At 38.0% G+C, this 27866-nt stretch overlaps 1 protein-coding gene across 6 annotated transcripts in view; it reads left to right on the top strand.

Annotated features, from left to right (window-relative positions):
• R3HCC1L (R3H domain and coiled-coil containing 1 like) overlaps window positions 1-27866 on the top strand; it is a 95862-nt gene that overhangs the window by 50694 nt on the left and 17302 nt on the right. For 2 of the 6 annotated variants that reach the window (XM_051824052.2, XM_008270311.4), the window contains exon 3: window positions 16591-18401. In XM_051824052.2, coding sequence (XP_051680012.1) covers window positions 16605-18401 — 1797 coding nt within the window. In that variant the 5' untranslated portion in view covers window positions 16591-16604. Of the gene's footprint in view, window positions 1-746; window positions 872-1835; window positions 4164-12143; window positions 12230-12475; window positions 12615-16590; window positions 18402-27866 lie in introns of those variants that run through there. The other 4 variants (XM_070057426.1, XM_008270313.4, XM_008270314.4 and 1 more) reach the window with 4 other exon arrangements.

Below are 27866 nucleotides of genomic sequence, written 5' to 3'. Positions count from 1 at the left end.
TGCTTGTAAGTTCGAACGGAGCTTTTGATTCTGCTTCCTGCTAGTGAACCTTTTTTCTTGCACACCTTTGAGTAAGATCTATGTAAGATCTCTTAATAAGTTTCTGACTTGTTTAAAAGCTTATTTTTCCTCAGTTCAGGTATGTTAAAGAGAAGGGCTAGAGTAGTTCTCTTCCTTTATAGACTTTAATGTTACCAATTTGTCTATTAATTTACATTATATATTTCATATAACCTGGTTGAATAGATTTAAGAATGAACTCCAAGTAGGTGCAGGAATTATTTTGTGTTTTCCTGTGCAAAGTATGTCATTGTTTTAAGTAGTACAAACACATTTGTGGAAGGATACATTAACAAAGCCGTGGCAGAGGAGTGAAACAGTGAATGGAAGATGTCTCTCCTTCACTGTCTGTAACTCTGACTGACAAATAAGTAAATCATTTTTAAAAAGGAAACTATAGCAGAATCACTTATATGAAACCATTTCTCTGCTCTCCAGGTATAATTTTTTATGTTTTTATATCATATGCAAATACTTCTGTTGTGTTTGGGTCAAGTCTGTTTTAAAGTGACGCTCATGTGCATGGAAGGGACATTTCTTTTTGCAGATTTGATGTTTGTGCTTGTCGCTGGGAGTAGAGGCCCTTGAAAATGTGCAAAGATTGGATGTTTTATTTTATTATTTTAATAATTGTTTTATTATTATAATTTTTTTTTTTTTTTTTTTTTTTTTTTTTTTTTTGACAGGCAGAGTGGACAGTGAGAGAGAGAGACAGAGAGAGAAAGGTCTTCCTTTTGCCGCTGGTTCACCCTCCAATGGCCGCCGCTGCAGCCGGCGCACCGCGCTGATCCTGGCAGGAGCCAGGAGCCAGGTGCTTTTCCTGGTCTCCCATGGGGTGCAGGGCCCAAGCACCTGGGCCATCCTCCACTGCACTCCCTGGCCATAGCAGAGAGCTGGCCTGGAAGAGGGGCAACCGGGACAGAATCCGGCGCCCCAACCGGGACTAGAACCCGGTGTGCCGGCGCCGCAAGGTGGAGGATTAGCCTATTGAGCCACGGCGCCGGCTATTATTATTATAATTTATTATTCTGCTAGAAACTAGATCAGGTGGTATAATCTTCTAATTTTTCACTCATGTCTTACTTTACCTTTTATCTTGCTCTACAACCAGAAGTCCAGATCGTTTAAAATAGAGAATGTTTTCTGTGTCTGTTGTGTAACTTTCTGACATTAAATATGCTGTTAGAATGGTGTTTCTCAAAACTGTGAATCCTCTGAAATCAACTAAGTGAATAAATTGACTTTAAATGATGAGAGATTTTTTTTAAAGATTTATTTATTTGAAAAACAGAGTTACAGAGAGGCAGAGGCAGGGAAGGAGAGGTCTTCCATCCACTGGTTCATTCCCCAAATGGCCGAAACAGCCCATCCAAAGCCAGGAGCCAGGAGCTTCTTCTGGGTTTCCCACATGGGTGCAAGGACCCAAGCACTTGGGCCATCTTCTATTTATTTACCCAGGCCATAACAGAGAGCTAGATCAAAAGTGGAGCGGCCAGGTCTCAAACTGGCTTTACCCGCTAAGCCACGACACCAGCCCCATGTTCACAGTTGTTTAAATTAAAAAGTGAAATGGGATCCAGCCTGGTGGGTAAAGCCGCCTCCTGTGACACCAGCAGCCTGTAAGGCAGATGGTTACTGTTTTGGCTGCTCCATTTCCAATCCAGCTCCCTGCTAATGGCCTGGGGAAAGCAGGGAGACTTGGAGGAAGCTCCTGGCTTCTGCCTGGCCTAGTGGTCAACATTGTGTCCATCTGGGGAATGAACCAGCAAATGGATCTCTTTCTTCTGTTTTTCCCTCTCTCTGCAACTCTGACTTTCAAATGAATAAATAAATCTTAAAAAAAAAAAAAGTGAACTAGATTAAAAGAAGAGCAGTACATATATTAAAGGTAAGCATTTTATGTAGATTTTTTATTATGTGTGAAAGTCTGTTTTGTACTGTGTCAAAGCATGAAATGCTTTTTTGTACTGTGGTGTACTGAGGGAAAAATGTGGGAAAAACTGGCTTAAAATGTCTTCTATATAACAATCTGCACATAGCAGGTAAGTCTTATTTACAAAGCTTTTTAAAAGTATGTTAAGAGGCCTTGAATATAATAAAGACTAAAGCAGAAATAAATGGAATTTTATAAGAACAGCACAAAATCAAATCAATGAATAGTTAATTTTTTGAAAAGATCAACAAAATGACAGGCCCTTAGCTAGACTAAGTAAAAAGACTCTACAGATTAATGTCAGAATTGAGACAGAACAGTTTAACTGATGCCACAGAAATAAAGAATCATGTTAGACTACTATGAACAAAATTATAAGGCAGCAAATTGGATAACTTAGAAGAAATGCATAAATTCTTGGGAATATACCAAAACAGAATCATAAAGGAATGGATAAATCTGAGCAGACCGATTAACTAGTAAGGCAACTGAATTGATGATTAAAAACCTACAGAGAAAAGCCTGGGACCAGATGGCTTTCATGAAGAATTCTACCAAACATTTAACCGAGAATTTACAAACTCTCAGTCCAAACTGAGTAGCATTATCCTGATACAAAGCCAAAGATACTACCAGAAAGGAAATCTACAGACCAATATGCCTGATGAATATTGATGTAAAACTTCTCAACAAAATACTTTGAAACTGAATTCAACAACATATTAAAAGGATCATATGCCATGACCAAGTGGGATTTATCCCAGGAGTGCAAGGATGTTCCAACCTAGGAAAATCAGTAAGAATACCGTATTAACAGAATGAAGGACAAAAATCACATTATCTTTATTGATAAAAGCACTTGACAGAATTCCATACCCTTTCATGATTAAACCACTCAACACACTATGAATAGAAGAAAATTACCTCAATATAATAAAAGTCATATGCAAAAAGCTCACAGTTAGCATTCAGCACTGAAAAGCTTAAAGGTCTTCCCCTAACATCAAGAACAAGGCAAAGTTGCCCACTCTGCTTTTGTTCAACATGGTAATGGACGTCCTTGTCAGAGTAATTAGACAAGAAAAAGGCACAAAGAAGAATGAAAAATTATTTCTCTTTGCAGTGGATGATCTTGACAAAAAAGCTATTAGAGCTAATCAACAAATTTAGCAAGAGGCTGCAGAATCAGTTCTGAAACTTTGGTGCTTTTCTATACACCAACAATGCATAATCCTAAAGGGAAATTAAGAAAACAATCCCATATATAACAGCATAAGAAAATATTTAGGAATACACTTAAAGAGGTGGAAGACTTACACACTTAAAACCACAAAGCATTGCTGAAGACTTTAAATATGATACAAATAAGTGGAATGATATTCATGTGGTATCAGGGTAATACTGATACCAAAGTCAGACAAAACCATCAGAAAACAAAACTGCAGATCAGATCAATATCTTTGATGAATATTGATGTGGCATTTTTCATGAATTGAAAGACTTAATATTGTTAAAATGTCCATGCTGTGAGATCAGTGTTGTGTGAGTGGGTTAAGACCCTGCTCATAGCAGAATGTCAGTTCAAGTCCCAGCTACTCTGCTTCTGATATAGCCTCTTCTAATGTGCCTGGGAAGGCAATGAAGATGGCTCAGGTACTTGAGTTTCTGCTACCCAAGTGGATGACCCAGATGGACTTCCTGGCTTCAGCCTAGTGGAGCCCTTGCTCATACATTTGAGGGAGTGAACCAACAGATAGATGGAAAATCTCACTGGCCCACTTGCCCTCTCTCCTTCACTCAGCTTTTCAAATTAATTAATTAATTTGTAAAAAGTCCACACTAGCTAAAGCAATCTAATGCAGTTTGTAACAATCCTAATTGCATTTTTTTGCAGAAATGTATAAAATCATTCCAAACTTCATAATGAATCTCCAAGGACTCTGAATAGCCAAAGCAATCTTGAGAAATAACAAAGCTGGAAGCTTCAGACATACTGATTTCAGCATATATTATGAACTGCAGTAAGCAAAACAGTTTGGTACTGACGTAAAGACAGACCGATGGCATGGATTAGAGAGGCCCCAGGAGTAAACACTTGCCTTAATATGATCCAGTGATCACCTAAAGCAGGGATGGAGACCACCAAATCATTTGATCTGATCCTGCCAAGGTAACTACAGGCTGGACTTGAAATTCAATAAATATATAGCAGGCTAATTTTTAAGTTGATGGGATATGGGCTTCCCAAGCAGCATCTCAACTCTGCACCAAGTGTCCTTCCTACCCTCAACTTACTTTTTAAGGAGTTTTATAGTCTTGGGTATTAAGTTTACAGTTTTAATCCATTTTGTGTTACATTTTGTATATGGTTTAAAGGGTCCCAGGTTATTTCTTTTCATGTGGTTATCCAGTATTCCCAACATCATTTGTTGAAGAAACTGTCCTTTTACCAATGTGTGGTCTTAGAACCCCTAGAAGAGGGGTGGGGAACCTTTTTTCTGCCAAGGGCTATTTGAATATTTATAAGATCATTTGCGGGCTTATTTAAATAGAAGCTTACTTTTATGGAGACTTCTGCCATGCTTGGCAAATTTTTGACATATATTGTCCTTTTTTAATTTGTTTAATGTCAATGAAATAAGTCTGTTATCCTAATTTTATTCATTGAGTAAACTTCAGCTTAGGATGGTAACTTTTGCCACACATAAAGCGAAATAATTTGTCCATGGTAAGAGCTAGTCAGTTGCAGTGGTGGGATTCTAGTCTAGGAACCATAGCCTGTACTTGATGCACACTCGTGTGTACGCTTACACACACACTTCTGTGTGAGGAAAAAAATGGGTTGTAATTATAATTTTATATTTTTACTTTAGAGTTTTTAAAGTTTATTTTCATTTTATTTGAAAGGCAGAGAGAGAGAGAAAGATAGAGAAAGAGAGAGAAAACAAACTTCCATTTGCTGGTTCACTCTCCAGAGTCCTGCAGCAGACAGGGATGGGCCAAAGCAAAGCTAAGAGTCCAGAGTTCCATCTTGGTTTTCCATGTGAGTGGCAGGGACCTACTTGAGCCATCATTTACTGCCTCCCAGGGTATGCATTATCAGGAAGCTGGTTGGGAAGCAGGGGCAGGAATTGAACCCAGGTATTCCTACATTGGATGCAGATGTCCCAAGTAGTATCTTAAACATGCCAAATGCCTGCCCATTTTAGACACTGATGCATTATTTGCATGTGCTGCCAGGAAAAAAAATTCTTTTAGGAAAAAATTTTCTATTTAAATTATTTGTAGTTTTTTTCTTTTTTCTTTTACTAAGTATTTCTGGTTTTAGTGACTAAGAGGCTTAGATTTTAATAGGTGGGAGATATGAGTGGGCAGCAGTGGGCCTAGGCAAATGAGGACTTGGAAACTGAGTTTACTTCCTAAAGCTTTAAATCTTAAAGGGTTGTACCCTCACTCAGAAGGTAGACTAGAAAAAAAAAAAAAACTAGCCACAAAAAAAATAAGCAAGCTTGTCTGTGGGGTAAATTTCCTCTGAGCATTTGTAGCTACTGTATTACCTTCATGTGGTTTTGTGTTTCATGTTTGTATTAACTGTGTGGTCCAGAAAATTTGAAACTGAAAACTTAACTAATGCAGAACTACTACACAGGAACAGTTGCATTCTATTTGTGTGGAATCCCCATAAGTAAGTCTCTATCAAAGTTTAGTTCCTTACTCAAAATTACAACAACAACAACAGAATAATACAATGTTTTGAGCAAAAGTCAGAGACAATAAACAACAGAATCAAATTCTCAGCATTTTTAGAAAGAACTATTAAGTAGCAAATGTTTGATAATAAATTATAATGAAAATTAAACATAAGTTAAAAGTAAAATTATATGCCCTGATAGCAAAAATAATCACTAGATAATAAAATATTAATGATTAGGCTGGCGCCGTGGCTCAATAGGCTAATCCTCCGCCTAGCGGCGCCAGCACACCGGATTCTAGTCCCAGTTGGGGCGCCGGATTCTGTCCCGGTTGCCCCTCTTCCAGGCCAGCTCTCTGCCATGGCCTGGGTGTGCAGTGGAGGATGGCCCAAGTACTTGGGCCCTGTACTCGCATGGGAGACCAGGAAAAGCACCTGGCTCCTGGCTTCGGATCAGCGCGATGCACCGGCTGCAGCGTGCCGGCCGCGGCGGCCATTGGAGAGTAAACCAACGGCAAAAGGAAGACCTTTTTCTCTGTCTCTTTCTCTCACTGTCCACTCTGCCTGTCAAAAATAAAAATAAATAAAAATAAAAAAATAAAATATTAATGATTAAAGATAAAAGAAAAAGACAAATAGAGAAATATAAAAAACTGTTAAGAAACATAAGAATAGGTAAATCAGGGGCAAGAGTGGAGATAAATGATCAAAACTTTAGTCGTTAAAATTTAAAAATTAATTGGCTAGGCTAAAGGTAGGAATTAGACAGATTTGAAGAGAGCTAATTTTAGATTTGAAGGTACTACCCTGAATGATGGAGTGATGAAGACTGGAGTCCAAATATTTATACAGTATTGTCCTAGTGGGAAAATAATACTAAAATAAGCAGCTTTCCTAGCAGTACAGCAAAAATAAAAACTTAGCATTCTCAGATAAACTGGAAAAGAAGAAAACGTCAAAGAATGATAATTGGAAAAGAAGTACAAAATATAAAGCTAGAAATACCTCCAAATGTATCCACAGTCACAATCAGCATAAATAGATTAAACTGTATAGTTAAGAGACCAAAATTGACAGATTGAGTAAAAAATATGCAATTTAGCTGTGTACTGATTGGAAGAGAGACATCTAAAACCTGGGAAAAGATGCCACAGAAAGGTTGAAAGTGAAAAGACAAAGTTAATGAAATGAAAGTTGCTACAGGTATATTACTTCTAAACAAAATCTATTTTAGGACCCCCTCATAAATGATTGACAATATAAAGAGTTACTATGTAAAATGTAACAGTTTTCCAGTAAGATAGAACATTGGTAAATATTAGAATCTGATAACCTAATTTTAAAAAGTATGTAAAAGTGTGACCAAATTCAAAGGAGTAATTGATAAATCACATAGTAAATACATAGGCTTTTTTTTTTTAATTTTCAAGTCAAAAGACAAAAGGTAAGGATATGATTTGAAAATACTTTAATAAAAGTTGATTTAATGAGTACATACACATAGTGCCCAGGAATTTAGTATACATTATTTTCAGGCGCAGATGTGATACGTACCAAAACTGATCATTTACTAGACCATAAAAACAATAACAAATTGTAAATAATAGACCACAGTGGTATAAAGTTAGAAATCAGTTTTTTAGAAACAGTTAAAAAGTAGGGGTGCCATTATGGGGTAATGGGTAAAGCCTCCTCCTGGGATGCTAGCATCCCATGTGGGCACTGGTTTGTGTCCTGGGTGCTTCCCTTTAGATGCACTTCCTTGCTAATGGACCAGGAAAAGCAGCAGAAGATAGCGCAAGTGCTTGGGCCTCTGCATCCATTTGGGAAACCTGGGTGAAGCTCCTGATTCCTGGCTCCTGGTTTCAGCCTGTCCCAACCCCAGCCATTGTGGCCATTTGGGGAGTGAACCAGTGGATGGAATATCTTTTTCTCCCTTTCTCCCTCTGTCTCTGTAACTCTAAATTTCAAACAAACAAATAAATTTTAGAAAACACAGAGCTATCAAAACCAACTTGGTATTGTGTCAAAAGAATCTTGAAAGGCTTACCATCAGCCAAAAATAGTTTAAGTTTCAGGAGGAATAGTAACCGCAGTGAATTTCAACAAATGAGATCAATGAGTTTTTTTTTTTTTTTTTTTTTTTTTTTTTAGAAATGACTGTCTTTGAAGGATGCCAAGTAACTAATTCATAAATTCATAGAAAGATTGATAAATAAGGAATCAAGGATTTATTCTGTTTTAATCTATATGAACACTTTGGAAAATAGTTAATAAGGGGAAGTTTACTATAGAAAAATCTCAGCCAATAAATACAAAAAGAATGACCAAATTACATGTCATCATTTTGCAATCCTGTATTCTGATGAAATAAAGGCATACCTTGTTTTATTGTGCTTCATGGAATTTTAGGTATTTTTTACAAATTGATTGTGTCAACCTTACTTTGAACATCTGTTGGCACCATTTTTCCAATAGAAGGTGCTAAAGGCTCAGGTGATCATTAATATTTTTTATCAATAGAGTATTTTTAAATTAAGGTTTATTCTTTTTAAAAGAGGTTATGCTATTGCAGATTTAATATAATAACTTATATGCAGTAGGAAATTAGGAAGTTCAAATGACTTACTTTATTAGGATACTTGTCTTATCGTGATGGTGTGGAACCAAACCCACAATATCTCTGAGATACACCTGTAGTGTATCTTGGCAGTACTTATCAGAAAACCATTTGGTGAAAGGTTGGTGAGGAGTTTTGTAGTGGATGACTGAAACTGACAGTGCCTGAACTCAGTGATCAGTGTTAGCATGACAAAAAAGAGACCATCAGACATTGTGTGCTCCCTGATGTGATGCAATAGGAAGTTCATTGCACCAGTTAGGAAATGTTTTCAAATTAGCACAAGCATCTAGATCAAGAATAGGGAACCTTTTTCTGCCAAGGACCATTTGGATATTTATAATATCACTCAACGGGTCATACAAAATTATCAGCTTAAAAATTAGTGTGCTGTAGATTTAGTGAATTTTGAGTCCTACCTTTGGTTGCCTTGGCAGGGCCAGACCAAATGATTTCACAGGCCTTAGGTGGCCTCTGGGCTAGATGTTCTCCACGCCCTTGTAGAGCAAACACTGCTTTTTTAGGAAGTACAGCCTGAGGATGCAGTTCTCTAACTTCAGAATGTGAGAAATTCTGTAGGGCAGATAACTTTAACAAACAGATGGCAATACAAGAAAACAAAAAGTGATCAACACCTGTAGATAAAAAGATAATTCAACATATAGGTCTTTTTGGATTTTGATTTTAACAAACAGAATAGAAAGTTCAAAAAGCAAGAGTAGGAGCCAGCACTGTGGCATAGCGGGTAAAGCCACCGCCTGCAGTGCTGGCATCCCATATGGACGCCAGTTTGAGTCCCAGTTGCTGCACTTCTTATCCAGCTCTCTGCTATGGCCTGGGAAAGCTGTAGAAGACAACCCAAGTCCTTGGGCTCCTGCACCCACGTGGGAAGACCCGGGAGAAGTTCCTGGATCCTAGCGCAGCTCCTGCTGTTGTGGCCAATTGGGGAGTGAACCAGCGGATGGAAGACCTCTCTCTTTCTCCCTGCCTCTCCTTGTCTCTCTGTAACTCTGACTTTCAAATAAATCTTTAAAAACAAAAAAAGCAAAAGTGACATTTGACAAAACTCAAACACTAGATATATGATGATATATTTTTAAGATACATATTGATATGATTGTGCTTTTTTTAAAGATTTAGTTATTTATCTGAAAGAGTTTACAGAAAGAGAGTGAGAGAGAGAGAGAGCGAGAGAGAGAAATTCTGCATTCAATGGTTCACTCCCCAAGTGGCCACAGTAGTGGAAGCTGGGCAGATCCGGAGTCAGGAGTTTCTTCCAGGTGTCCCCTGTGGGTTGCAGGGACCCAAGGACTTGGGCCATCTTCTGCTTTCCCAGGCATATTAGCAGGGAGCCAGATTGTAAATGGAGCAGCCTATATGGGATGCTGGCATTGCAGATGGCGGCTCTACCTGTTATGCCACAACACCCGCCCCATGGTTGTGCCTTAAAAAAAAAAAAAACAAACAAACTTATCTTTTAAAGATATATACTGAAATATTTAAGAATGAAATGATGCCTGGAATTTGGTTTAAAATAATCTAGCAGAGGGTGTACATAAGTAAAGTGAAGACACATGGGTTATGATTTGAAGTTGAGTAATGAGTGGGAGTTCATTTTTATATTATGTTTAAAATATTTTGTAATACAAATAAAAGCAGCAACAACAAAAACTTTGAGATATAATCAGTTAAGTCAGCTAATCAAGAAATTAATAAAAGAAAAATAGAATAATCTTTAAGAAAATTGAAGGAAGGACACAAAATTGAGAGAAATAAAATAGAAAATTAAGTAGAGATGACCTATGAAACCAAAATCCTTGTCCTTTGAATGACTTAAATTTTATTTTGGTAGGACTAGTCAGATATAAAAGAAAGTAAATAATATTAAGAACCAAAACAGGAAATAATGGCAATATAGCTGAGAATAAACAGTAACAAAGTTGTATTATGAACAACTTTTATATCAACAAATTTGAAAATTTTAAGTAAGCAGATTTTCTAGAAAAATTTATTTGCCAAATGGATAAAAAAGAACTTGAATAGACCTTTTAACATTAAAAAGAGTACCACAGATGAAGTCTCCCAGATTTTCAATGAATAGTAAGCGTAGCCTTATATATGTATTTAACTTATGTAATAAATGTGCCATGCTGTATCTTTGATAACCCAATCATGATTCCCGGCACTAGGAGGAAAATCATAGACCAATCTCACTTGAATATATCTGCAACCTTTTCAGTATTGACAAGCTGAATGAGTGGTCAGGCAGTTGTCCTGGCATTGAATATCCTATATTTTTCCATTGGTCTGCAATACCACATTATATACCGCACTTGAGGCATTTCATTATTGTAACAAACATTTCATAATTCAAGCAAATTTAAAAGTTGTTGAGCTGGCGCTGTGGTGCAGCAAGTTAACACCCTGGCTTGAAGCGCCAGCATCCCATATGGGCACTGGTTCGAGACCCGGCTGCTTCACTTCCAGTCCAGCTGTCTGCTGTGGCCTGGGAAAGCAGTAAACAGTGGCCCAAGTCCTTGGGCCCCTGTACCCACGTGTGAGACCTGGAAGAAGTTCCTGGCTCCTGGCTTCGGCTCAGCGCAGCTCTGACCGTTGCAGCCAATTGGAGAGTGAACAGTGGATGGAAGACCTCTCTCTCTCTCTCTCTCTCTCTCTCTCTCTCTCCTCCCTCCCTCCCTCCCTCCCTCCCTCTCTCCCTCTCTCCCTCTCTCCCTCTCTCCCTCTCTCCCTCTCTGCCTCTCCTCTCTCTGAGTAACTCTGACATTCAAATAAATAAATAAATCTTTCCAAAAAATGCTATTCAAACTTAAAGATGTTATTTGGAAATACATTTGAAATAATTACATAACATTGAAAATGTTTTCTTCCCATACCTTCATGTTTGTGTTTAGTAACATATATGGATTGATTGTGCTTTGTCTTCTTCCCAAAGGAGTTTGAGATAGCTTTAAAAAGGAACAGAGAAATAAATTTTACCAGACATCTCAGGTGGATTAATCATTGCCTTTGAATATCAAACTTATTTCTGTGATTCTTAGAAAAAAGAGCTGAATGAGACACATTATGCTGTGTCTAATGAAGGAACCAGGTTGTTTTGAGAGAGATGCTTTTTTCTCTTTCTTTTTATATATGGGGCATTGCATAAGATGATAGTCATCTTCAACTTCAATTTTTGCAAAAGTTAGGAATTATTTTTCAGATGCACATTTTCTATATCAACCAACTATGATAACTGAGATTTTAACATTGAATCTTAACTTTGGAAATTTTAGCATTTGTGGAAAGCCAGGGTATGTGATTTACTTTTGCTTTCAAAAAAAAAAAAATGTGAAGGAATGGGGTTAGCTTTTGGCACAGTGAGTTAAGCCACTAACTGTGGTGTTGACATCCCACATGGGCACCACTTTGAATCCCAGTTGCTCTGATTCTGATCTAGCTCCCTGCTAACACGCCTGGAAAGCAACAGAATATAGCCGAGGTCCTTGTGCTCCTGCCACTCATGTGAATGACCTGGATGGAGTTCTGGGCTCCTGGCCATTGCGACTGTTTAGGGAGTGAGCCAGCAGGTGGAAGATAGGTCTGTCTGTCTGTCTCTCTCTCTCAAATAAATAAATAAATAAATAAATCTTTTAGAAAAAATGTGAAGGACTGATTGATAATACGTCAAGGGACTGGTAGAGTTGGAAAATCATTTTGCAACCATTATTAAGATTTCAGGTTAGCATTCTAAAGAAAATCTATGGAGAAGTTTTTATGAGGACGCCAGATGTTTACATATTTTTAGAGTGACTTCTCACATACTACTTATTAATTTTCAGGAAGAAAATATGCAGTAATTATACAATAGAAAAATTGGACAACACTTTGAATGGGTGATCAGATTTAGAGCATCATTGAAATACAGGTGGGAGTTATGTCCTCAGGGACATATCAACACCTATGTAGTATTCTGGCTAAGAATATATAACCTTAGTCTAATTATGGAGAGACATAAAGCTAACCTTAAATGATAAATGTTCTTTTTAAGAAAAGGCTGAGGAGGGGAACTATTCTTCAGAAATGTCGGTGTCATAACAGATTACAATAGACTGTGGAAATGTTCCAGAATGTAGGAGGCTAAAAAGTCATGGCAACTAAGGCAGTATCTGACCATACACTGGAGTGTTTATCAGAGGGAAATGTTATAAAGGACATTGATGGATTAACTGACAAAACTGAAATACTAATGCTAGAAGAAAGTATTTGATCAATGTTAAATTTGATGGCATTATTAACTAGATTGTGATTATGTAAGAAATATTTCTTTTTTTTAGGACACAAACTCTGGTGTATAGAGCATAGGGCCATGATGTCCATAATTTGCTCTCAAAAGGTTCAATACATAAAAATTGTGTGTGGGTAAAATGAGAGAAGGGGGAGAACATGTGTGATTGCAAATGATAAATGGGATAAATTCACAGTAGGTGCATGTGAGTAAAGGGTATATGTGTACTGTCTACTCTTTACTTTCGTAACTATTGATTTGAAATTATTTCAGAATATAAATTATATATGTTTAGTTAGGATGCATTCTCATGCATTAATAAGGTAATGAGGCCTAGAGTGTTTGTTATAGAGGCATGAATAGTCATCATGCCCATTAGGTATTTTCTCTGAGATATCAAATGTCTCAGGTGAACCTTTGTTAAGTACTGGATCAAATCAATTCATGGTTTCATTATCCAGTGAATGCCTTAAGTACCAGTACTTTGTATTTGAAGAGGAATACATGTTTTGGATGCCAAATATAGGACAAATCATATTGATGTTATGTTGTGAAAATGTGAAAGCCTGACTTATTTTGTGCTAGTTTACTTTTGTGAAGATGGGTCAAAGTGGTACTTAAAGATAGTTACTAATATTTTCTCTCGAATTTCAAAATTATAGAAACAATTGGACAGGTGTTCAGGTGTGATCCCAGTTTTCTAAAGTATATAGAAAAAAATGATTTGGTCTCATTATTTTATTGCCTCTTTATTTTAAAGGCATTGGGTTAGCAGTTGACTGTTCACCATCATAAAGAAGTCTAGATTTTTATCTCCTTTAAGAAGTATGATTTTGAATGGGATTGAATGTTGATAGCCCTTACAGAATAAATTAGCTGCAAAATACACATCAGAAAGCTGATTACTGATTTCTGATTAAGAAGCAAACTGGGCCAGTGCTGCGGCTTACTAGGCTAATACTCCACCTGCGGCGCCAGCAGCCCGGGTTCTAGTTCCAGATGGGGCGCCAGTTCTTTCCCGGTTGCTCCTCTTCCAGTCCAGCTCCCTGCTGTGGCCCGGGAAGGCAGTGGAGGATGGCCCAAGTGCTTGGGCTCTGCACCCACATGGGAGACCAGGAGGAAGCACCTGGCTCCTGGCTTCGGATTGTCGTAGCGCGCCAGCCGTAGTGGCCATTTGGGGGGTGAACCAGCAGAAAAGGAAGACCTTTCTCTCTCTCTCTCTCTCTCTCTCTCTCTCTCTCTCTCTCTCTCTCTCTCTTTTTTTTTTTTTTTTTTGACAGGCAGAGTGGATAGTGAGAGAGAGAGACAGAGAGAAAGGTCTTCCTTTTGCCGTTGGTTCACCCTCCAATGGCCACCACAGCTGGCGCGCTGCGGCCGGAGCACCGCGCTGATCCGAAGGCAGGAGCCAGGTGCTTCTCCTGGTCTCCCATGGGGTGCAGGGCCCAAGCACTTGGGCCATCCTCCACTGCACTCCCTGGCCACAGCAGAGAGCTTGCCTGGAAGAGGGGCAACCGGGAAAGAATCCGGCGCCCCGACCCGGACTAGAACCCGGTGTGCCGGTGCCGCTAGGTGGAGGATTAGCCTATTGAGCCATGGCACCGGCTCGCTCGCTCGCTCGCGCTCTCTCTCTCTCTCTCTCTCTTTAACTCTGCCTGTCAAAAAAAACAAAACAAAACAAAACAAAACAAAACAAAACAAAAAAAAACTGGACTGATTAAAGCACTAAGAACAGCGAAAAAGATAGAAAATATTACATAAGTATCTAGGTAGGAAATTTTTAATCTAAGATACATTTTTGTGACTATGTATGATAGGCAGCCCTATCTTCAATGTTAAAGGCTTTTCTTGCTTACCATTGCAAAAAACACCAGGGTTTAAATTAAATTGGCAGTATCTTGAAAGTCCACAAGATGGGGATACTTCTCCCTTTTTTTTTTTTTTGTGACTGTAGATTATTTTTTCAAAAATAGTAATAGCCAATGATGTCTTGGAGAATTTGTTAACTGGCCTGAGAGCTGGTTGTTAAAATTTTAGGAATTTTTCAAAAAATGTTAAGCATACCCATTATTAAAAATTATATTACATAGGCTTACTATAAATAAACTTTTTAGAAGGGTAATTAACAGTTAAAAATCACTTCTTGATTATGTTACTATATTTTGTTATGATCTATGTTCTTGAAGTTCTGAGTATGTATAATGTATCTTTATGGTGAAATACTCTATAAGAGTATAGTTATGTGTATATTTCCCTAATTCCATGTTTAATGATGTCACATTGGTAGCTTGGAATTAGGCATGGTAAGTGTATTTACATGGTAGAGGTTGGAAAATGCCATAAATCAACATTTGATTTATTACTTATGGATAATCTACACTGAAAGTGATAGAAATAATACTAATACAGATGTGTCATATCTTTAATATATTGTGAATAACTCAAAAAAAAGAACATATTTTCTTCCATTATTCAAAAACTATCACTTCCTTAAGCCAAAAGGTCAGTGATATTGTTGACGTCATTGATGTAAACAAAAATGTTAACCAGTACTCCAGACTACATTTGGAGAGCTAGTTGCTAAACTACCAGCACACTACTGACTAGGACACAGTTGAATGCAGTATTTTGGTAAGAAATAGATGATATAAACTTACTATACTGCTATTCAGGATTAGGATATGGTATTATGAAAATATGTGGGCATTAATTGAGCAAAAAAGGTTGAATAAAAGCCATTAGCCATAGCACATAATAAGAATTTTAAAATACATGAAGTATTTGATAGATTTATTGCAGATCATAAATAAAATCATAAAATTGTAGAGCTTGAAGAATGCTTAAGATTAATTTAGACAAACTTGTCATTTATATAAATAGAATTCTTTCTCTAGTGCATGTCAGTCATCCAACCTTTATTTAAATTCTCCCAGAGGCAGAGCTCATTGCCTGATATGAGCACTGGAGAACTCAGAGGTAGAGCTCTTTCTTGGGTTAAACTTGATTTCCTTTACTTTGTACCAGTTGGTTCTGATACTGACTTCAAGAGAAACACAGGAGCATTGAAACATAGTATGGAAATTTTATCTCTTTTGTAAGAGTGACTAATCCTTCAGGTATAAAGGCTGCTGTGATATTCTCATTTAGACCTCTTTGGCAAGAAGTATCCCTAAATTGTTTGTTTTTATTTTTTATTTGAAAGGGAGAGAGAGAGAGAGAATATCTTAATCCTCCATCCATCCACTGGTTCACTCCAAATGCTGACAACAGCTAGGGTTGGACCAGCCTGAAGCCAGGAACTCAGAACTCCATCTGGGTCTTCCACACGTGTGGCAGGGACTCAAAGTACTCAAAACGTCATCTACTGTCCCCCCAGGATGTATATTAAGCAGGAAGCTGGATTGGGGTTGGAGTAGCCAGGACATGAACCAGGCACTCCAGTATGGAATGTGAATGTCCCAAGCAGTAGCTTAAGCCACTGCACCAAATACCCACTCCTAAATTTTTTTAAGTCATAGCCCAATAAGATCTTCTAGAAAGCTTCCCTGATTTAGTTTTATGTGTGGGTATATACTTATGTTGAATAAATGTGGTTTTCAGGTGGGTCCACCTTGAGTATATTCTTCAATGTAAAGATCAGAGCTCTCAGAATATGAAGATGATTGTGTTTCATTGATGACTATGACTGTTCTGATACTCTTTTTAATTCAGCTTAAAACAAAGCTACTTATTTAAAAATAGAAAAGATTTAGAAGGTAGAGGGAAAAGGTTTTGAGAAATATATAAAAAAAGATATTTGGATAAAATTCAAAATGATTGTTTTGGGAATTTACTGTACTTAGTTGAATACCTTAATTATTTTATCACAGGTTTTGCTTTCGTTTTTCACTTGAAGATTTCTATAGGATGGATTAGTAGGCCCTCTACCTAGTTCTTGAAAATCTCTTGGTTCAATACATTGTAATTAGTTTCTGGTAATTAAATCATCTTTCTTTTTCTTGCAGATTGAAGTGGTGCAATGCAGCAAGAGGGAGATGGATGCAGACTTCGAGCCAGAAGGCCTGATATGGCACTCTATGTACCCAGAGCTCGAAGGGGCGCAGTGCTTCTCAAGACAGGTGAAAAGGAAAAGAGCTGTAGTCCAGCTAACTCTGCGGTGAAAGAAGAAAATAGTTGCTTCTCCCAAAAGATATTTAGAGACAAACTTGAAGCTCAAAGACAAAATATTAATCCTGATGGAAAGGAACATAATGTTAGAAGAGGAAAGACATCTTCAACGAAATTAAGAAAAGACACATGCCTTCAAAAAAGAAATAAAGATGGGGTTTGCACTAAGAGAGGGACCACAGAATCCAAAGAAATATTGTCCCAAGAACATCAGCACAGGATCCCAAATGCTGGGATTGCACCTAGTATACCTTTACAAAGACATTTTAAACCAAAGAAGATGGAGTGTTTGGAGATGGAAACTACAGATGTGATAGAACATGGGAGGTTGCCTCTGTCAGAGACTTGTTCAGAAATCACTGAGGCACAAGTTGTAAACAAACCATTCCAGAATATCAAATTCAGTCATTTTAGTAGGCATGAACTAAGTGGGGAAATTTTTGAAGACAGAGATTTGGAAAGCAGGAATGAAACCAATACCAAAATCGGAGAAATACTATCCCAGTTTCCTCGAGTTTTTAGTTCTGTATCAGAAGCTGAGAGCCTGATTATACCAGTTAAACTAAGCTCTGATTCCGAAACCGTACAACAAGGTATGCCAACATCAGATGGAATGTTGAGGCTCAGTAATGGAGGCATCACCACTGTTACTGTCTCTGGACATCCAGATGGTGTCATTGACCAAACTTGTGAGGACTTTGGACCTGAGAATGTAGGTGATACAGTCAACAATACAGATTTCATCTTGAATCAGGAAGGTATAGATTCTATTCCCGAGACTTTGGGTCCTGTTGTTCATGGACAGACTGTAGTCAGCAAATTAGAGAGCACAAATGTCATTGCTGATCCAACGATGATTAGAGAGTGTGAAAAGAATAGCCTTGGCACCAGTGACGTTTGTATAAAGTGTGGACTTTCTGATAGAGCTGTCTTTTCTCGTGAAACAGATATTGATACTAGATCTAAGAATATAGATGACATTACGAATAAGGCATGTATGATGGACATTGCAGATGCTGTATGCGATCATTTAACTATGGACAGTCCTTGTGAAGTAGCAAGTGGAGTGGCTGATGAGACCTGTAGCAATGTAACTTATTTCTCAAAATATATAAAAATGAGTGCAGATGTAGCCCCTCTTCAGGAAGTTGCAAGTGGGAACAGCAATGAAAATTTCAGCAACCTGACTGCTTACTCAGATACTTACACTGAGAATATTTCATCTAATTGTACAGAGTCAACAGGAAAGTTGATAGAGAACTTGTCAGATTGTGCTTCGTCCTTACCTATAAAGAAGATTGCTGATAGTAATTGTAACACTTTTTTGGACTCTGAACTCAGTATGTTAAATGGGACAAAAGTATTTTCAGACAGTGCCTTGGGCAGTGATCTGGATGGTACTGGTGATATAACAAAAGAATTGCATGAGCTAAGAACTGCTGAAGATTTCAAAACAAAAGAGCAAGATGACTCAGGGAATATAGAACTTGGTGTATCCTTTCCTGCTGGAGAATCATCTATGGAAACACCCATGGAACTGAAAGCAGCTGAAACGTCTCCCAGGGAGGGAAGTACTGCTCCTGAGGAGACTTGGGAATCTATGTTTAATGATGATGGTGACTGCCTGGATCCCCGTCTTCTACAGGAGGTATGTTGAAATTGCTTGATGCTTAGACAGTGTATAAATTTTGGGGACCTGGGGTTTTGGCAGTAATTTCGCTAAACGTTTGCACACATTCACATACATTCAGTTTAAGGGTAGATTGAATAAGAATATGAGAAGACTTTGAAAAGTTCATGAAAAGTAGAATTAAAAGACGCACATTTTCTGTGAATTTTTTGAAGCTCCTCCTATCTGACAGAGTTTTAAAAATTAAAATATACAGAATTAAACTATCTCTCTAATATAGAAAATCCTTGATAGATCTTATGAAGAGATTAAAGGCAAATTTAGGGGCTGGTGCTGTGGCATAGTATAAGCCTCTGCCTGTGGCACTGGCGTCCCTTATGGGTGTTGGTTCGTGTCCTGGCCGTTCCTCTTCTGATCCAGCTCTCTGCAGTAGCCTGGGAAAGCAATAGAAGATGGTTACCTGCACCTGTATGGGAGATCTGGGAGAAACTTCTGGCTATTTGTTGAGGAAACATGAGGGAAACTTCTTCCAAGTATTTTTCTGTATTGACAAGATGTATTTTACGTCAGCTTTCCTGGGAGGTGGAGAATGTTACCATTAATCATATTTATTTATTTTTCTAATAGATGTTGGAATGTTGTTAGATGCTGTAGAGGAAAGGTAGTAGATAAGGGAAGAATAAAATAAAATAGGATTGTTTTAAAGGTTATACTGAATTAAATTGAAGAATAAATGACTGCCATATATAGAAAACATAAGTGAATAGTGACATGCTAACCAGTTGGAATTTAAAATATTGGATTTGAAGGCATCTTTGAAATGACTTCGTTCTTCAGTCTTTTCATAAGTTACACATGTACTCTCTAGCAGGCAAGTATCTTTTCTTTTTCTTCTTTTTTTAAGATTTATTTATTTTATTTGAAAGAGTTACAGAGAAGCAGAGGGAGTGGCAGAGAGAGAGAAAGATCTTCCTTTCACTTGTTCACTCCCAGACGGCCACAATGGCCTGAGCTGTACCAGTTTGAAGCCAGAAGCCAGAAGCTTTTTCCTGGTCTCCCATGCAGGTTCAGGGGCCAAGCACTAGGGCCATCTTTTACTGCTTTCCCAGGCCATAGAAGGGAGCTGGATCAGAAGTAGAGCAGCTGGGTCTCCAACCAGTGCCCATATGGGATGCTGGCACGTGGGCGGTGGCTTTACCTGCTCTACTACAGCCCCAGCCCCACAAGTTTCTTGCCATAAATAGAAACCACTGGTTTAAAATAGTGGGGCCACTCTTTGTCTTTTTATTCTTTAGAGTGGGTTCACATAATCTTTGCCTCATAGGGCAAAAAGTTATTTCCCTAGAAGACCCCTTGGTTTTATAAATGAGGAAGTTGAAGCTTTAGTGGTCACATCCTTAGGAAAAGCAGAATCAGAATTTCTGTCCAGTTCTGTCTTAATCCACCATTCATATTCTTTACAGCTGACCATTTCCTTACCTGTTTCATTTGAGCCATTCCGAAGAGCCTTTTAAGTATTAAGTGATAGTTCTTTTTTTCCTGAAAATTAAATCAGAAGTATAGAAAAATTATCACATGTGTATTTAAGCACCAGAAGACTGAAGAGGGCAGCCCACTGGAAAGAACTGACTTTCCAGTATCAAGCATCTCTATCTCTCATTTCCAGTATCCATCTCTCTATCTCTCTCAAGATCTATCTATTTATTTATTTATTTGAAAGATTTACAGAGAGGGAGAGAGGTCTTCCTCTGGTTTATTCCCCAAGTGGCCACAACAGCTGGGTCAGAGACAGGCTGAAGTCAGGAGCCAAGAGCTTCATCTGTGTCTCCTGTGTGGATGTGTCTGGGAAAGCAGCCATCTGTTGCTGCTTTCCCAGGCACATCAGCTGGGACCTGGATTGAAGTAGAACAGCCAGAACTTAAACTTGTCCTCATATGGGATGCTGGCACCACAAACGTCTCCTTAACCTGCTGTGCTATAATGCTGGCTTCAAATCTATTTTTATTTTAAGATTTGTTTTATTTATTTGAAAGGCAGAGTGACACAGAGAGAAGAGACTGAGAGATCTTACATCTTTTGGTTCACTCCTCAAATGGCTGAGATGGTTGGGACTGGGCCAAGCTGAAGCCAGGAGCCAAGAATTCCACAGGAACTCCTTTTGGGTCTCCCACATGGGTGACAGGGCTTCAAGTACTTGAACCCTTTCCAATTGTTTTAACAGGGAACTGGATGGGAAGTGGAGCAGTCAGGACTCAAACTGATGCTCCAAGATAGGATGCTGACATTACAGATGGCAGTTTAACCTATTGCACCACAATGCCTGCCCCAGCGATCTGTATTTTTACAACTTTTTCAGATGATACTGATGCACATCAAGCTTGAGAACCACTGTTCAGAGGTAACATACAAACTTACACATCAGAGTGTGAGTGGGGAACTACATGTAGCTGTCAGCCTATAATTAGAAAAAGTACTGTTCAGCATAGGTTTTAAGACCCAAGTCAGGTTAAGAAATACTTATAATGGGGAAGTTAGATAAGTATAGAGAGGTTATTATGAATCAGAGCATTGAGAGCAGGCCTTAGTCTGAGAAAAGAATTGGCAAAAGGACTACCTGAGGGGCACATGTGCTTAGAGGAGAGACAACACAGCTTCCTACAGAAGAAGTGTGTGGTATGTAGAGCCTTTTATGCATGGTATTACTCAATATTTTTTGCATGGATGGAGGTGAGAGGGCAGAGTTGGGGCCCTCTGACGGTTTAGCTTGGCCTCCAAGGGTTTTCAGACTGTCACTGTTGAGGATCTTGGATTCTGTGTGATAGATTAAGGATGTGGCTCCCCATACAGAGGAGGAAAAGAGGTGGGTGTGGATGTATAACTCAGTTTTTCACGTCTTACCACTCACCGTTGAGAACAGGTGCAGAAGAATTTAGGCAACAACTCAGTATTTTAAGAAGCATAGTAATATAATTAAAGAAGACATTGGTGGGCTGGCATTATGGTACAGGGGGTCAAGCCACCAGAGCACTGGGTTTGAGCTCCAACTTCTTTGCTTCCTATCCAGCTCCCTGATATTGTATGTGGGAAAGCATTGGCAGATGACCCAATTGCTTGGGCCCCTGCCACTCACCTGGAAAACCTGGATGGAGTACTAGGTTCCTTGTATCTGTCTGGTGTGGCCATTTAGGGGGGTGAACCAGTGGATGGAAGATTGATCTTTATCTCTCTGTTTCTCCCTCTGTCACTCTGCCTTTCAAATAAATAAATCTTTTTTTTTTTTAAGTAAAACTTTAAACAAAGGATATTGGCAAGACTTAAAGCTGAGAATGGCAAGAAAGCATAATTTATATATTTTAAGATGTGACAATTAGTGCCTCCGAGTTGCGTTTGGTTATATTTTGAGGTCCTTAGGAGGGAGTGGGATCTGTGACAAAGGATGATCAGGAAAGATGGAGATGGATTGAAAATGTGGATAGCAGAGATCTAGCTTCAAACTATGATCTCTCTGCTTTGTGTTTTAGAAGATGTAATAATAGTATTAAAAGATATCACATATCCAGTAACATTATTAGTCCTTTGGTGACATTCAGTTTATTATTTATATTGCTTAAATATACTTTATTAAATGCTAACCCAGAGTGCCTTGCTTGTCATGAAACCTTTTTAGCCTAAGATGTTTGGCTATTTTCTCAGCTGGCCTATTTCTTTGTTGATAATGGCTAGACATATGGGAGTATATCTAATACTTCTAATAAGCAGAGAGGTATACCGTAGAACAAAATATGGCAGCCATTGGCCTCTGAAGCAATTTCCTGTAGCGTCTGAACCTTTAAAACTGTCCAAGGGAGTTAGAGCATAGTTAGGTCATTGTTGAACTCCCAGGACTGCAGCTTTGATGGGCCTCCAAAAATTACACTTAATCTCCTAACCATGGTGTGGAATGCCCAGAGTTGGTAAGTGATAAAGGTGAGGATGTTGGCATGACTTCTCTTAGCCCTGTGAGATCTTGGTATTAGAACATGGGAGTTATTGTTCTTTAGAAAAATCATCCAAATCCCTTTCTGCCTCATGTATTGATCAACAAATCTGTTGGTAGAAAGGTACCAGTAACATAATGTTGATGTTGACAGATACTGGCATCTGGCACCTTCATTAGCCATTTATGGCCTTGACTTGAGTTTTTACATGGGGGTAAATATTTAGATTGTTTTAAGAACTTAAAGCCTTCCATTTGGAAAGTCCTTTTTAAGAGGGCCATTAACAGTGTATAATCATGGAAAAGAGAAAAATGAAGAAAACCCTGCATTCCAACCCACCTTTCTTCTCTATGTCTGGTAATTCATGTCTCACACTGTCTGTGTGTCTCCGTAGTCTTCTGCAAAAATGCTGTCCCAAGTAAAAAAAAAATCAATAAGGATTAAAAAATAATTTCTTACTTACTTACTTGAAAAACAGAGCTCCCATCTGCGGTTTAATTAAATGCCTACAATGGCTGGACTGGCAGGGGGCAAAACTGGGGGCCAGGAACACAATCCAAGTCTCCCAAATGGGTGGAAGGAGCCCGGTTACTTGAGCCATCACTCCCATGTTCCAAGATCTGCATTGGCAGTAAGCTGAACAGGAGCCACAGCTGGCAATCAAACCCAGGTACCTGAAAGGAAAAATTATTAAGGCATCCACTAAAAGCAAATTACAAAGGGAAGAAACTTCTTCGTATCCCACCTTTGGAGGCCTTGTAAATAGTTTGGTACCCCACCACTTTTCAGTTAAATAGCAAATTTGAGCACTTGGAGTTTGATAAACTATAAATTGCAAATAGCTAGGTATATGTTATTATTATCAGTACTGTGTTAAAGGCGATGCTGTATGCCAGCCTTCTTTATGTTCTGAAGTTGCTTATATTTTATTTGCACAGACAGTATGTAAACATGTGATTTGATAGCTGCATAGCGGTGTGAAGGGTAATTAATATAAAGCAACATATAAAACAGCTTTGTCAGAGATGCACAAAAACAGTGTTTTGCTGTCTGATGAGTGACGTAGTGGTTCCAAAAGAGATTTGATCCCCCAGGGCTAAACTGATGGGTACATCTGCATGTTGGCAAGGCCATAGATTTAAGATTATAGTTCTACTTTGTATTATTTTATGTCCCTTATTTCTGTTTTTTAAAAAAGATTAATGTATTTTTAGCAGTTTTATGCTTACAAAAAAATTAATAGAAACATAGGGTACCCACATACCCCCTCATTGTTCTCTAATTTCTATTTTCACAGTATCTTTTATTAGTTTCAACTCATTTTAATAGATTTGTAACTATGTCTGAATTGACATGTTGTTGACTGTGTAAGTGATGATTTGTAGACTCACCTTCCATATGCTTTATATCCTAATGCAGTCACCTGGGACACGCAGCAGAGTTTGATGGAATTATGTACTCTATTCTTCCATTAGTAAATGATGGCTAGATCTCTGGTTAACACAGAAAGAACAATAAGCAGGTTCCATGGTTCATAGGTTTTTTCTTTCTTTTTTTTTTTTTAAAGCCAGGTTACTCCTAAAATTGAAGATCTTTCTTCTGAACTCTGTTAGATTTATTGCATGTTTTTGCTTTCGAGTCAGCATACATGTCAGCAACATTTTGATTTCTGATCCCTTTTTAAAACTGAAGAAAGGCAGACACTTTTGGGCTTCTATTGTCAGTACAAGGGAAGCTTTTTTTTTTTTTTTTAGAAAGCTTTTATTTAATAACTATAAATTTCATAGGTACAGCTTTTGGAATATAGTGGTTCTTCCCCCCCATACCTGCCCTCCCACCCCCAAACTGTCCCACCTCCTACTTCCTCTCCCATCCCATTCTTCATTAAGATTCATGTTTAATTATCTTTATATACAGAAGATCAACTGTACTAATTAAAGATTTCAACAGTTTGCACCCACACAGACACACAAAGTATAAAGTACTGTTTGAAGACAAGTTTTACCGTTAAATCTCATAGTACAACTCATTAAGGACAGAGGTCCTACATATGGAGCAAGTGCACAGTGGCTCCTGTTGTTGATTTAACAATTGACACTCTTATTTATGACGTCAGTGATCACCTGAGACTTTTGTCATGAGCTGCCAAGGGTATGGAAGCCTTTTGAATCCACAGTCTCCTTCAGTATTTAGACAGGGCCATAAGCAAAGTAGAAGTTCTCTCCTCCTTTCAGAGAAAATTGCATCCTTTTTTGATGGCCCCTTTCCACTGGGATCTCACATGAGATCCCTTGTGTAGATTATTTTTTGTCACAGTATCTTGGCTTTCCATGCATGAAATGCTCTCATGGGCTTTTCAGCCAGATCTAAATGCCGTAAAGACTGATTCTGAGGTCAGAGTGCTATTTAGAGCATTTGTCATTCTTTGAGTCTGCTGTGTGGCCTGCTTCAAGGGAAGCTTTTAAGAGTTCTTGTTTGCAGCTGCGGAGATTCCTAGTGTGCCTTAATTTTTCCTTAGCAATGCCTTTGTTTCAGTGAGCTCAGTAAGATATGGTATATGGGGTATGGTTGGCGTAGATCGGGTCAGGGTAATGTTAGGACTCCTAATTCATTATCTGTGTAGTAACAGTAGCTGGGAGGAAAGTTAGGATTGTCAAAGAGAACACTGGACTCTGTACCCTGTTCATAAACAGGTATGTTCAAAAATTAAAGTTTAAAAAAGTTTAGTTAGAGATAGAAATATACCTTTGGGAGAATTACACTCTCCACACACCTCCCCTTGTATTAATTTAATCATTTGTTGGATCAGAGCATGCTTGTTTTCTAAAAATGGGTTCTTTGTTGCTAGGCTTTAGTGGGGAGGTGTACTAGTGAAGAAAGGAATGATCCAGCCATGGGTATGACTGCTGAAATATGTACTCAACAGTCTAAAATACACTTAAACTCAGAATTCTTTTTTGTTGTGATGTCTCTGGGGTTAGGGTGTATAAGAAAGTGAAGATTTGTAATAAAGCCTAGAATCTGGACAGAGGGAGTGCTAACAAGTAATCTTATACAGAAAATTTTTTGTATAGATTGACTGAAGGCTGTTATTGTTCAGAAAAATCCTAGAGGATAATCAGAAATACTGGATACCAGGCATAAAGCATCAAGACAAATTTCTGATCCTTCAGATGATGGATTATACAATTAAATTGGGTTTGGCTTACTTCTGAGTCTGCTGTTGAAGGTTGGAAGGGTATATATCTATTACCTGTTGCTGAGAGGGCCAGTTGGGCAAAGACTATATACTAATGAAAGAGAAATTTTCCTTTTTTTTTTTTTTTTTTTTTTTTAATACCAGGGAAGAGGTCTGGATATGATTCAGGAATTGAGGTAGCTAAAGATAGCATAAGGGAATAGTGGATCAGGGATCTAGAGAAACCAAGCAAAAAGTGGAATGGCAATAAATACAAATTTTGTCTTCATTGCAATTTTTCTTAGGTTTCATGGACAGCCACTGTCACTGAACATCATAGCAGTACCTGAATTAAGCTACCAGAACTAGTTTTGGAAGATTCAAACATTTAGGATTCTTCTGCCTGAGTTCACTTTATTATTCAGCCTTTCAACTTTATTAGTGGTATCTCTCCACCTAGCGTTTCCAAGCATACTGGGAAAAGATGTGTAATTTGTGGGCTTTATATATGTTGTTTCATGAAATGTAGGATAATAATTAAATTTTTTTGCTATTGTTAGCACTTTGTTTTCATTAAGTGTCAGAAGCTGAAATGTTTACTATTTACCTCAGAAATGAGATGTAAATGTGCAAGTTCAGTTTGCAGACCAGGTTAGAATGAGGAGCTGTAATCACATTTTCTTGCCAGACCTTCCTTTTTCTTTCTTGTTTATAATCAGTTCTTGGTATTTATAGTTCTAAGATATTTTGTGATTTGCACTGTACCTCTCACAGTGTATTGGTTAGCCCCAATTCATAAAAGCTCTACATGCAGTTCTTTATTTGGTTTGGTTTTAGCAAAGTAACTCAAAAAGTCAATGCCAACAATCAGAAAATGAGATAAAAAAACCAATTCCATTTACGGTAGCATCAGAAAGAATAAAATACTTAAGAATAGATTTAACAAAAAAAGTACAACTTGTACACTGAACACTACAATATATTATTGAAAGAATTACACCAGACCTAAATCAATGGAAAGACATCCCATGTTCATCTTTTACAAAACTTAGTATTGTTACTTCCCAAATTGATATTCATGTTCCCGCAGTCCCAGTTGCCAATTTGGGCAGAAATTGACAAGCTGATTCTTAAATTCCTGTGGAAATGCAAGGGACCCCAACCATCAAATGCTTTTAAAAAACAGCAAAAATGGAGGACTCAAACGCCCTGATTTCAAAGCTTTCTGTGAAGCTACAGTCATTAAGCCAGTGTGGCACTGGCAAAAGGATTGATTTACAGGTGATTGTAGAATCCTCTTGTCTGTTTTAGGGAATCTAAGTTACTTGAAACTTACAATAATAACCTCCTTTACACTTTCAACAATTTGTTACAATTTTGGCTCAGATCTCCTCGCCTGCTTATGTGGCATACTTTCCCCTATGATCTGCCAGAGGTGAAACAGTTTATAGATTCTATTTCTCTTTGTCCTTCTATAGATTTTAGTTCCCTTGGTTGGTTGTCTTGCAAACTCAGCTCTTTGTTGAACTCAGGAAAAGTTAACGGTTTTATAGATCAGCTGATGTTTTCCTTTGTCACAGTGAGAGGAATAAGGCCTGCCTGCCTTCTACAGCCTAAGCAGAGTATAATTAACTTGGTGCTTGGTATGCAGATGTAGCACTTCGTTAAAATTAAAGTAGGTTGAATTAATTGAATACTTATGTGTCAAGCATTTATTACATCATCTCATTTAATCCACCCATCTATGAGTTGTGGGTACTATTACTATATCCATTTCTTAAATCCAAAACTGAGACTTAGTGGAGAAAACTAGAACACAGGAAGAAACATACTATCTATATCACTTTTTGCTTCCTTGCTTTCCAGTAAAGTTTCTGAGTCCATTTTTCAATTCTCTGGAGAAAGGAGATGTATCCTTTGCATTGCAAATACTCACTTTTCTCATCTAATGGGGAAAGAGACAGTATAAAAGACAGAAAGCTTGAATGGAACCTTGTTGGATTTTAGGTTGATACAGAGGTGATACTGTAAGGATCTGGCAGCTTTATGTAGGCGGTAGTAAGCAGCATTTCGATTTTATAACAGCTGAATGACAAAATGACTGCCATGACTTTGCTGTCACTTTTGACTTTCCCATTTCCCTTTTGCTGATTTCATTGTTAATAGTTACTAGCCTTCAGTTATTTTATGTGATAGTAGAATTTTAAGTATTTTTCATTACCATTAATTCCTTCACTAACCTGTTAAAGTAGGAAATTGTTAGGTGGCTCTCAGCCAGAGAACTTGAGTATGATTACTTGTACCGTTTGCATTTATATTAGCAAATTC

The sequence above is a fragment of the Oryctolagus cuniculus genome, chromosome 15 (assembly GCF_964237555.1).
Source record: "Oryctolagus cuniculus chromosome 15, mOryCun1.1, whole genome shotgun sequence".
NCBI classification, from domain to species: domain Eukaryota; kingdom Metazoa; phylum Chordata; class Mammalia; order Lagomorpha; family Leporidae; genus Oryctolagus; species Oryctolagus cuniculus.
Note: the sequence above shows the minus strand (reverse complement) of the source record. Positions and strands in the feature narration are given on the sequence as shown.